General features: G+C 40.4%; 1 protein-coding gene across 6 annotated transcripts in view; it reads left to right on the top strand.

The window, feature by feature from the left end:
- The window catches only part of RMDN2 (regulator of microtubule dynamics 2), an 80,189-nt gene extending 67,781 nt beyond the window's left edge, over window positions 1–12,408 (top strand). For 3 of the 6 annotated variants that reach the window (XM_079940664.1, XM_079940660.1, XM_079940665.1), the window contains exon 11: window positions 12,099–12,408. In XM_079940664.1, the coding sequence (XP_079796790.1) occupies window positions 12,099–12,296 (198 nt within the window). In that variant the 3' untranslated portion in view covers window positions 12,297–12,408. Of the gene's footprint in view, window positions 1–1,447; window positions 1,909–12,098 lie in introns of those variants that run through there. The other 3 variants (XM_079940662.1, XM_079940663.1, XM_079940661.1) reach the window with 2 other exon arrangements.
- The last annotated feature ends 238 nt before the right edge of the window (window positions 12,409–12,646 follow it).

Here is a 12,646-nt window from a genome sequence, read left to right as displayed (position 1 = left end):
GCTCTGTCTGGGAAAAAGGGGAGGAGTGTGAGGTTGAGTCAGGGAAGAGAGACTAGAGAAGAGCAGTTTTGGGGTGAGCACTGACGAGGATTCATGATCTGAAGGGGGTACATTTGGGGCAGTGACAGAGGAAAGCATGACTGGAGGTGCTGCTTTTAGTTGGTGGGGGGTTTCTTAAGCTAAAAGGCACTGCCAGTGTCCTCTATCCATTAAAAATAAATTAATTAAAGACTTAGGTGGAAACCCTGGGAAGGAGGTAAAGTGGGAGGGGTGTGTGTGTGTGTGTGTTTGTGTGTGTGTGTGTGTGTGTGTTGGCAGTTGGATTGGGTGGGAGTTGAAGGAATTCTTTGTGGTGCCTGAGGGCAAATATTGCTAAGCCATGATCTTAATTTTAAATCTTTTATTGTAGTTTAAGCATATTCATTTCTTCAGGCATCTAGTTGAAATAAGTCTCTCATCTACATAAGAAATTGGTTCCTAGATTTGGGAAATTGTTACTGAGCTCCGGTGTCTAACCACTTGTTTAACAGGCATTTATTTAGGGTCTTCTAGGTACCAGGCACTGAGCTGGCCCTAGGATTACAAAGATAAACATGAATTATGGCTTTTTATAAGTTCTTTTAAATAATGCATCACTATCATAGATTCATTAACCATATTTTCTTACAACCTTCAAAAATATTGATTTGATAGAAGGTATACTCCTAGTTGATCAGACACTACAGTAGAATCAGTGTGTTAATGTTTATGATTAAACCTATTAAAGAACTTCCAGTTTTTAAAAAAATCTGGCTAACAGCTACTTCCAAAATCTACCTTGTCCAGTTTTCCTCATCTGTTTATTTTAAATGTGTTAACATTCCTTAAATCCTTTCTGATCGATGCTCAGTGTCTGTTAAACACAAGCGCATAGGAGTACCTTACCATCTGAATTTGTTTCTACTCTTCCTAACTTCCACACTTGTTTTAAGGAAATAACACATGTGGAGTCCTATAAAACATATTACATGATTTTTAATCTTAAATATAAACTACCTGATAAAGTAGGTAGTTTGGATCTTGTAGTGGAATCTTGTCTGGATCTTACAGAGGAATCTCAGATTTCTTCAAATTCTGCTGCTAGGGCCTCTTCCACATGTTACAGCTGAAGAAGAAAACAATGTTATCATTAACACGCTGGTGGATCCAGTGTGTCAGCTTCTATAGAAGGGGCTCACCTTCCTGTATCCACCACTCCAGACCAGCTGGAGGAAGAGCCTGGAAATCACTCTCCACATCACTTATATTTTCAGAGATCTGACTCATGCCTGGTCCTAAGAAATGCACAGTTTCTTTGTAATGGTCTTTAAAAGAGTATTCCCTCATTCAACAAAAGTCTACTTCAAAGTACCTAGAGTATGAGGTTGAATGTGTGAAATCTTTTTGTGTATTTGTATTTTCTTTATAGGATAAAGATGCACAGAAAGAGGTGAAAAAAATAAACACTTCCTTGAAGAGGTAAATAAAAGAACTTGCTCTTCAACAAATCAGATGTGGTCTACTAAAATTTAAACTAATCAAAGTTGTGCTTTTTATTATCCTTTTTTCTTTTTTGATGTAAGGGTAATGTGCTCAGATATCAAGGCAAAACCACGTTTCTGCAGAAGGCATTCCACTAGTAGCACTACAAAACTAATCATGTTATTTGGAGGAATCTATTTCCTATAATGTCACTACAAAATGATCTTTAAACATGTATGCTTTAAATTTTTCCTATTAAACTATAGTCTTCAGAATAAAATATTTAAGTCAATTCAATAAAATGAACTCAAGTGAGTGTTTTATTGCTGCTTCAGTGGTAACTTTACAAAACAAAACAATTTCATTAACGTGAATGAAAAATGGAAAAAAAGGCAAAGGACATGAACGAGTTGTTGATAGGAGAGGAAAAACAAAAGGGGAAATATAACTAGTAATTTTAAAAATGTGAAGAAAATTACAATAAGATACTGTTTTACCATCAAATTAGCAAGGATTTCTTTTTTTCTTTAAAGAAACGTTCAGTGCTGGCAATGATGCCATGAGATGGACCATTCTCATACACTGCTGCTGGGAGGGCATTTTGACACAAACATTTGGTAAAGTGTATCTAGAACCTTAAAAATATAAAAACTCTTTAATCTGTAATTTCATTTTATGGAAATAATCTTAAAGAGAGAAAGTACACTTACGCACAAATGTTCATAACAACATTATTTTTTACAGCAAAACACTATGTCCAGCAGTAAGAAAGCAGTTAATCATATTTGAATAAAACTGTAATAGAATATTATTTTGACATTAAAAATAATTTCAAAAATGACATAGGGAAATGCACAGACAATCTTAAGTTCAAGTAGAAGACAAATTAGTATACACACATGATCTCAACTATATGAAAATGTGCGTAGAAAATCATCTATTAGAAATACACTAACCTGGTAGTTGTTCATATTTCTGTGGAGTTGTGTTTGATTTCTAATATTTCCCAATTTTTAATAATTAAACTAAAAGGACTTTTTTAACATTTTTATTGGAGTATAATTGCTTTACAATGGTGTGTTAGTTTCTTCTTTACAACAAAATGAATCAGTTATATATATACATATGTTCCCATATCTCTTCCCTCTTCTGTCTCCCTCCCTCCCACCCTCCCTGTCCCACCCCTCCAGGCGGTCACAAAGCTGATCTCCCTGTGCTATGCGGCTGCTTCCCACTAGCTATCTACCTTACGTTTGGTAGTGTATATATGTCCATGCCTCTCTCTCACTTTGTCACAGCTTACCCTTCCCCCTCCCCATATCCTCAAGTCCATTCTCTAGTAGGTCTGTGTCTTTATTCCTGTCTTACCCCTAGGTTCTTCATGACATTTTTTTTCCTTAAATTCCATATATATGTGTTAGCATACGGTATTTGTCTCTCTCTTTCTGACTTACTTCATTCTGTATGACAGACTCTAGGTCTATCCACCTCATTACAAATAGCTCAATTTCGTTTCTTTTTATGGCTGAGTAATATTCCATTGTATATATGGGCCACATCTTCTTTATCCATTCATCCGATGATGGACACTTAGGTTGTTTCCATCTCCGGGCTATTGTAAATAGAGCTGCAATGAACATTTTGGTACATGACTCTAAAAGGATTTTTAAATTGAACTTACCTAGCAGTGATTTCTAGATTCCCCACTACCCTTTAACCAGCCTTATCCTGGAAATCAGGTCAAAGCTTAAATTTACTGTTTGCTATCCCAAATGCACACTTACACACTTACGCACTTACGCACTCAATTTCAAGCCTTGACGTAGTGATACCAGTTAATCAATCTGAGCTAGTTTCTCCCTCTTGTCTTTTATAATGGCCCATCGAGATACCGAAATCAATCCAACTGATTCTTGCCCAAACTCTGACAATTGGTCTAACACTGAAACTACTAGCTGGAAGGGACAAGAGTTTTACAGGTACCCTCATGGATACATAGTATCCGCAAGGCCATGGCTACCTCTAGCTTTCTCTAAACAGCTAGGCAAATGTGCAAGTCGAGACAGGTGATTCTAGCAGCAGAAAATAATGTAGAATCAACCACATTGTAGGCTTTGTAGGAGCAGCCCATTCCAGCAGAGAGTGGTTCAAAGACTTCCGCTAAGAATTCTGAGAAACAGCGGGAACACTCTTTGGTGATGGTGGGACTTGGGATCATAACTGAAACATAACAAGATCTAATCAATCTTGTTTTAACAGAATTCCCATTTGGTCCCTGTAGTCAATACGTTTTCAGTGGACAAGTTGATGTCCCTTGATTGAGTGATCAGTTTCTGAATAAGGACTTAACCCAATAGGAGTGTAACATTTCTAAAAGTTACTTGAATCTTTAAACTCTTGTTAATTTCTGAAACATTGGACAGATTTTTCAGTAGGAGGTTAATGGAGGAAATCTCCCTCCTCACCATGGTAATACCATATCCCCTTCAAATTAACATCAAAGCCGTGTTCTGTGCTCCGTTCCAGGGTCACGCCTGGTCATAGCTGGTCTTCATCAAGTCATAAAATCAAAGCATCTCTGTGTGATGAAGCCAGCTAAAGACGGTTTCCACATTAAATCCACCTCCCCGCCTTTTAAAAGCTGAGTAGTGTTTTCGGATGGCAGCATTATATGTAAATTATTTCACTTACTCCAGTGAATTTCACACAGAGTGAACCACTGTGAACTCCTTCTGTAGTTGCTTCACTCACCACTCATTCTGCTGACCTGGGAGAAGACAGAATGGCTGCCGAGTGTTTTTGAAACGATTTCTCCTGGTGGGTCACCAAGGCCAAGCCAGTGGTACAGCCTGCACCACAGACAAAGTACACAAACTCCTAAACTTTCAAGAGAGTTCATACACGGCTTTGGGAAGGGAGAGTTCCGATCCAGAACTTCTTGAATGTGTTTGATTTCAGAAGATAATAAGGTGCATGTTAAAATTTCTCATAAAACCTTCAAGAAGTAACGCAGTGTTCCACTAAAATTTTAACAATTGTCATGTCCATGTAATTTGCAATGTTAGTTATCTTTCAAAGTACTGAATATCCTTCATTGTAACATGAAAATCTCCGTTGTGCCTAAAAGTTGTCAAAAAGCTTTTCATCTGATAATTTTTTCATACTTCTGAATTATAAGTGGCCGTATAAACAGGTGGATGAGACCGTAGAGACAATCGTCTAGACCAGCCTTCTCGTTTTACCGGTAAACAGTTTAGTCTCTGATATCTAAGAGAACTGGTGAGTGGCTGAGCCAGGACGAGGTACCAGGTCTTGGAATCTCATGCCTTCGGAACACGTCTTTGAACCCAGGGCCTTTTCCATTTAACCGAGTGGAGTCCAATGTGTTTGGCATAGATGGAGGGGGATGGGAGGGAAGGAAAGAGGTCTGAGAATGGTAACACTTGCATGGTTCTACCTGGTCTAAGTGTTTTGCCTATGTTAGCCCATTTATTTTATTTTTTTTTAACATCTTTATTGGGGTATAATTGCTTTACAATGGTGTGTTAGTTTCTGCTTTATTAACAAAGTGAATCAGTTATACATATACATATGTTCCCATATCTCTTCCCTCTTGCATCTCCCTCCCTCCCACCCTCCCTATCCCACCCCTCCAGGTGTTCACAAAGCACCGAGCCGATATCCCTGTGCCATGCGGCTGCTTCCCACTAGCTATCTACCTTACGTTTGTTAGTGTATATATGTCCATGACTCTCTCTCGCCCTGTCACAGCTCACCCTTCCCCCTCCCCATATCCTCAAGTCCGTTCTCCAGTAGGCCTGTGTCTTTATTCCTGTCTTAATCCTCACAGCAACCCTATGAGGAGGGAACTTCTGTTATTATCCCATTTACAGATAGGGAGCTGAAGCATGGGATATTAAATACCATGCCTAACACAGCATGAGATCTGAACTTGGGCAGTCAGCTCCAGAGTCCGAGCTGTGGTCTGAACCACCATGCAATCCTGCCAACAAATAGGGGGATGTAGGGAGTAAAAGACAGAAGGTGGAAGGAGAGCAGGAAAAAAAAAGAAGGAAGGGAAAGGCAGAAATGGTATAAAAATGGGGGGGTGGGTAGAGAGGGATAGTAAGGAAAGAAGGAAAAGAAAAGTAGAGAGCAAAGAAAAATCTTTCCTTTTCTTTTTGAATATTGATACCCATTTTCTGGTTTCACATCATAAATTCCCAACAACCTGTTGTGTATCTTGCCTTGTATTAAATCTGTTTTTATATTTCCACCTTCTCCGCCCAAGATAAGGAAAGAGAAAAAAAGGAGGATGGTGAAACCTGTTGTAAATGACTAGTTCCACTTGATCTGTGTGTGTAGGGAGAGCCTCATTATGGACTATAAGACCTACTGTTGGGCAATTAAGAAGAATATTTCACTGCACAAGTAAAGACAAGGTCACATTTAGAACCAAATATAGTTAATATCTTGATGTTCTATGATTTTTGCAGCTCCCAAACCTATATTTTGCTCTAGATGCCTAAAGTCAAATCATACGTTTTAAAAATAGCTTTATTGAGGTATAATTGACATACAAAAAATGTACAGTTAAAGTGTACAATTTGATATGTTTTGAGATATATGTATATATCTCCATGAAACTATCACCACAAATAAACAGCAAAGTTTACTCCTTTGCAACCCCTTTTTCCTGACTCTCCCTGCACCTCCCATCTCCAACCTCAGGTCTGTTTTCTGTTACTAGCAATTGCATTTTCTAGACTTTTATATAATTGGATTGTACATTATGTACTCTCTATTTTGTCTGATTTCTTTCACTCAACATAATTATTTTGAGATTCATTCATGTCATAGTGTGTAATAATAGTTCATTCCTTTTTATTGCTGAGGGGTGTTTTATTGCATACACCACATTTTTTTTTCCCTCCATTCACCTGTTAATGAACATTTGGGCAGTTTCCAGTGTTTGATAATTACAAATAAATATATGAGTATTCATATAAATTATTCAAATTGACATACGCTTTCATTTCTCTTGGATAGATACTTAAGAGTAGAATGGCTGAATTATATAGTTGATTTATGTCTAGTATTTTTAAAAACTGTCAAAACTGTTTTCCAAAGTATGATTTTACATTCTGACCGGCAGTGTATGAGAGTTCCACTTTTCCACCTTCTTAACAACACTTGTTATGGTCAGTCTTTTTTTTTTTTTTAATTGAAGTATAGTTGATTTACAACATTGTATTAGTTTCAGATGTACAGCAAAGTGATTCAGTTACATATTTTTCATTATAGGTTATTACAAGATATTGAATGTAGTTCTCTGTTATACAATAAAGTCAGTCTTTTTCATTTTTGCTGCTAGTCTATGTGTGTAGTGATACCTACTTGGGATTTTAATTTGCATTTACCTAATGACACATTACGTTGAACATTTTTTCATGTGCTTATTTGCCATTCATATATCTTCTTTGGTGAAGTCTCTGTTCAATTTTTTTGCCCAATATTTTAATTGAGATACTTGTTTTCTTTTTTGTTGAATTTTGAGAGTTCTTTATATATTCTGGATAGAAGTCTTTTATCAGATGTGTAATTTGCCAGTGTTTTCTTTCCATGTGGCTTGTCTTCCCTAACAGCGTCTTTCACAGGACAAATGTTTTTCATTTTGATAAAACAATTCATACGTTAACGTATCTTGTTCTTGGTGCTGTATCTAAATATTTTGCCTAATCCAAGGTCATAAAGATTTTCTCCTATATTTTCTTCTAAAAGTGTTATAATTTTTGGTTTTACATTTAAATCTGTGACCCATTCTAGGTTAATTTTTGTATATGGTCTGAGTTATGGATTGAAGTCCATTTGTTGTGTATATGGATATACAGTTGTCCCAGCACCATCTGCTGAAAAGGGTATCATTTCTCCACTGACTTGCCTTTGCACCTTTGTCAAAAATCAATTTTCCATATATATGTGGGTCTATTTATGTACTTTCTATTTTGTTCCATTGATCTATTAGTAATAATGCCAATACCACACTCTGTTGGTTACTGTAGTTTCCTACTGTCTTGAAATCAGACATTCCTCCAGGCATGTTTGCTAACTTTGCTAACTCCTCTTGGCTATTCTAAGTTCTTTGCATTTGCATATGAATTTTAGAATCAGTTTTTAAATTTCTAACATAAAAAATCTAGATGGGACTTTGATTGGCATTGTGTTGATTAATTTGTCTCCTCAACTGAAGGAGATGGTGGGACTCCTTTATGGTTTCCCTGCTGTGCACCGTTGCCTGGAAACTCTCTCCAGACAGTGATCTGGGGCAATTGTAGGGCTTAACTTTGTTCATTACCTGTCTCTCAGGGATCACTGTCCTTTCTTTCCTGCTGACCAATATCTTGAAAACAATTGATTCATATACATTGTCCATGGTTTGGATTTTGAAAGACAGAAATTGTAATTTGGAGAGTTGTAACTGCGGCACTTTCCAGTCCCATAAACCATGATTCTGCATGTAGCAAACTCTAACATATTGAGTTTAGTTTTTTTAAAAAGTTTCTATAATATTCAAATATATCCATTCTATAAAATAAAGCAAGTTGAGCAATTGCACTATGAAATTAACTACTTAATTGGACTTTGGTTAGAACTCAGATAATTTTTTTGTTTGCTTTTATATAGCATTCTTAAATTTTGGCCAATAAAGTTTGCATATAGAGAATTAAAGTATATCTTTCCTCCTTCTTAATTACTTTGTATTGCCATATCCTATCTAATTTAAATTGGGAAACCTGATTGGGAAAATAGTCTGCTGAAACTTACAGGTAGAAATGGCATTACATACTTTGCCTCTGGCAGAGCCCTCATTGGACAGCCCCTTCCAATCGGGCAGACTGTGGTGCAGTGTGGAAATCGTCTGGCGCGTAACACTGTCTGTCTTAATTTTTAAAAGGTTCCAGTCATGAAGATAGTGATTTTCCAGCCAAGCTACCAGATCAGTTATTTATTTTGTCTCTTTGCTTGAAATGCATTTTATGTCCTTAATGTTCTTCAGTCCTAGGAGCTCAGGGTACCCAGCAGTCGTAAATAATCGCATGTATATTGAGCTAATATGGAGTCACCCAAGGACGGATCCGAGTTTGTGAGCCTCAAGCTTATACAATTTGGAGTATTGGTTAAGAAAAAGAATACAGAATTAGGTATGAAAGTAACTTTATTTCGAATGAGAGACATCACAACCGATTATAAAGTTTTAAAAGCTGACAAGATGCCACAAACATTACAAAATCGAGAAAAATAACATATCATTATTACTTATTAACTCTGAGGCACACCTCTAGGATACTTTTTTCCTATGTTTTCTCACATACTCTTTGTTCACTTCATCTTAAGACGTTAATTTTGTTAACATCATTTTCTGTAGAGAGGATATCGGATAGATACGTTGGTCTTTCCCCTAGCATGATGGATTGACGTTTAGTTTTCATTTCGAATGGTTTAGAAAAGCTCCTCTCAGCCTTGCTTGCTGTTCCTAACGGTGTGCAGTGACTTCCCCGGCTGCGCTGCTTCCCCAGGGTGAGTGCACCTTGGGAGGACCCCAGTCCCTGGAGCCCAGCTCTGCCCAGCCTCGTCACCTCCAGTTCCCAGCCACATCACACCCCAGGCGTGAGGAGGTCCCAGAAAGCCTGGAAGCCCAGATCGTGGTGGGCCCTGAGCAGGGGACCAAGCAGCACCTTGTTCATGTCCTTCTCTTTGGTGTCCAAGTCAGGGTGTAAAGCTCAGTGCAGGCCCCAGGAGCGAGCTGTCCCTGGGGCCACTGATGTGGAGGTGGAAGCGGCTCACTGGTCACCCTGCCCACCACATCCACTGCAGGCCGAGGGGCTCTTCAAGCCTTCCTGGTGCAGGGGCTGGGGTGCTCTTAGGGGGCGGGGAAGGACAAGGAGCGGGGGGTGGGGGGCAAGTGAGTGCCCTGAATAAGAGCAGACTAATACCAGTATCTCGCCGTATTCTTCCAACTGCCTGGAGCATAAAGGCTAGAGTCTGCAGCAAGGCCTTCAAGAATGCCCTGTGCCCCCCTGCTCCCACCTAGTCTGTCTTTCCAGCAGGCCTCCCTCACCCCTCACCGCATACATGCACTGTGTTCCAGCCAGACTGGACTGATTGTTGCTCAGACCTGCCTGGTGCTCTTCTGCCCTCTGGCTTGGGATTTTTCACCCTCTAGGGCCACCTCCCCTCCCCCGTGCCCACTTGCGGAAATCTCTCCCCGCCACTCCAGGCCTGGCTCAAGTGATGGAAGTTCTGCCGCCAAACCTTCCTGAGCCACATGACTAGATGTGCTCTCTCCCTCCTCAAAACAGCAGGGCACTTTGGGGCTTCTTTCTTAGCCCAACCATCAGATCTTCAGCCAGGCGAGGCAAGGACCATCCATCCCTCCCCTTCGCGTTGCCTGTCTAGCTGTAGGGACTCGCGTAACAAGTGTTAAGCTAAATCAAACACCTCAAGAAAGAGAAAAACACTTCTCATATTCCCAAGGTTCCCAAATGAGAAAACGGAGAGTCATTTCTATCCTCAGATGTGATGTGACAGGGAGAGAGCAGAGAAAGAGAGAGAGGAGAAGTGAGCAAAGGGAAGGAAGAGGCAGAGCAGGAGATGGAGAAGCCCGGCAGGTCAGGGGCCAGACAAGAGACAGCAAGCCTGAGGCAATGCGAAGACCAGCCCTTCCACTGCAAATTCAAGATGCTCTCTTACTCGCCTAAAAGCAATACAGACGTCTTTTTTTAATTTTAATTATCTTGTTGGCAAAGCCTTCCTTCAATGAAATACAGACCACATACTAGGGTTAGTCATTGTGACATTTCTATGACTCAATTACTTTTTTTATTTTGAAATTTTATTCCATTTCTAGACTTTAGTTTTCAGTCTGTTGTTTTAGCAATAAAGTAACTCCTGCAATACTCTAGTGTGAAGCTTAAAATGATTTAAAGGACCATCCCTGACAACCTGGTAGGGGTGAGTATTGCTTTCGGGGGATACTTAGCCCTTGCGCTCATTGTTAACAGATTGGAAAATAAAAAGATAACCGAAGATTTTTATTGCTTGAGAGACCTGGTCCTACAATGTATACGTATAGTGACAGCACATATATCATGTTTCTAACATTTTCAAAGTTTTCTTTTAAATGCCAAACAAAGCCTGCTTTATATTCGTATTAAACTTTTAATTTTTCTAAGTGTTACCATGCCTAATATTTCAATGAACGCTTTTTACTTGCTGAGACGGGTTGAGAAAGTGCTGATATCCTTCTCTGACCATCGAGGGGACTGGAACAAAGGTTAAATTTGCTGGAGGTCACATACCTAGTTCACGAGAGAGCAGGGACCAGACCCCGGTGTCCTGACTCCCAGCCCGGGACCTGTGCAATGAAGAAAGAAATCATATTCGGAGCCATACAATCAATCTTAAACCATGTAAGATTTTATGTCCTTCAGGAACTAACTCTTTGTTTCCTTTTCTTTTGTTTTCATTTACCTAAAAAGTGCTTAAGGCAGCTAAACAGCTTGACTTCTACAAACAAAGATAGACTTCTTGAAATTTGTTTAATTGTTAACTTAGCCAACATCATACATGTGTCTCCCACAGTGGGGGAAATGGTTCATTGGACGGGAAAACAGTATTTAAGATGGGCTTTGGAGGGCTTCCCTGGTGGCGCAGTGGTTAAGAATCTGCCTGCCAATGCAGGAGACACAGGTTTGAGCCCTGGTCCAGGAAGATCCCACATGCCACGGAGCAACTAAGCCCGTGTGCCACAACTACTGAGCCTGCGCTCTAGAGCCCACGAGGCACAACTACTGAAGCCTGTGTGCCACAACTACTGAAGCCCACACGCCTAGAGACTGTGCTCTGCAACCAGAGAATCCACCGCAATGAGAAGCCCGCACGCTGCAACTAGAGAAAGCCCGCGCGCAGCAACGAAGACCCAATAAATAAGTAAATAAATAAATAAGATGGGCTTTGGATAGGGAGTTTAGGATCTGTACAAGACAAATTCATGGGAATGGCCTGGAAAGGTGCCTTTAGGGTACAATTTACTCACATCTGGTTGTGGTAATTTCTCCAAAAGACGTTGCTCATAGTCATACTTTGTTTCCCTTTTAATTTTGATGTAAATATGTGAATTTCCACTGTTCCGTAATTGTAATTTGTTTCATAACATACTTAATGGAGATTATGATCTTATGATCTATCTCACAGTTGAAAATACCCCCTAAACGTGGACTGCTTTAATTGGCTCACAGAGTTGGCCAAAAAATTGCAGTGTGAGGGGAAAGTTTATATGGATTTTCCCTGACTCAGCTAGGTACGGTCAGCACTGGGCTCCTTCACAAAGGAGACAGCTCGCTGGGGCTGCGGAAGCGAGAGCTGCACATCCCCTCCTGACCTCTCTCCCCCATCTCGGGCTGGACATGCTGTCAGAGCAGGGACCCTCCTTGGGACACATGGGCCCCGGGAGGAATGCTCTCCTGAACACAGTTAGCTAGACCCCAACTGAAGTTCTTTTTTTTTTATTATTTTATTTTATTTTATTTTTTTTGCAGTACGCGGGCCTCTCACTGTTGTGGCCTCTCCCGTTGCGGAGCACAGGCTCCGGACGCGCAGCCTCAGCGGCCATAGCTCACGGGCCCAGCCGCTCCGCGGCATGTGGGATCCTCCCAGACCGGGGCACGTACCCCCGTGTCCCCTGCATCGGCAGACGGACTCTCAACCACCGCGCCACCAGGGAAGCTTCCAACTGAAGTTCTTGATCAAGAGAGGAGACAGTGAATGGAGTCAGGTCTCAAAAGAATCATCCAAACAAGCAGACTGTGCACCACATCTGCCAGCCTATGCGTCAGCCTCAGTCCCCTATTGGGGTATAAATTACACACAACCAAATGCAACCATTTCAAGTGTACAGTTCGATGAGTTTAGACCGAGGTTTATGCCAGTGTCACCCCTACCACAATCAAGGTATAAAATATGTGCATGACTCCAGAAAGCTCCCTCGTGTCCCTTCCCACTCAATCTCCCACCTGCACCCCAGGGTCAGGCAACCACAGATCTGCTTTCTGTCACTAGAGGTTACGTGTTTTTAACAATTAATGAA

The sequence above is a fragment of the Stenella coeruleoalba genome, assembly GCF_951394435.1.
Source record: "Stenella coeruleoalba genome assembly, chromosome: 13".
NCBI lineage: Eukaryota > Metazoa > Chordata > Mammalia > Artiodactyla > Delphinidae > Stenella > Stenella coeruleoalba.
The sequence above is the reverse complement of the archived record's forward strand: the minus strand, read 5'-3'. Positions and strand labels throughout refer to the sequence as shown.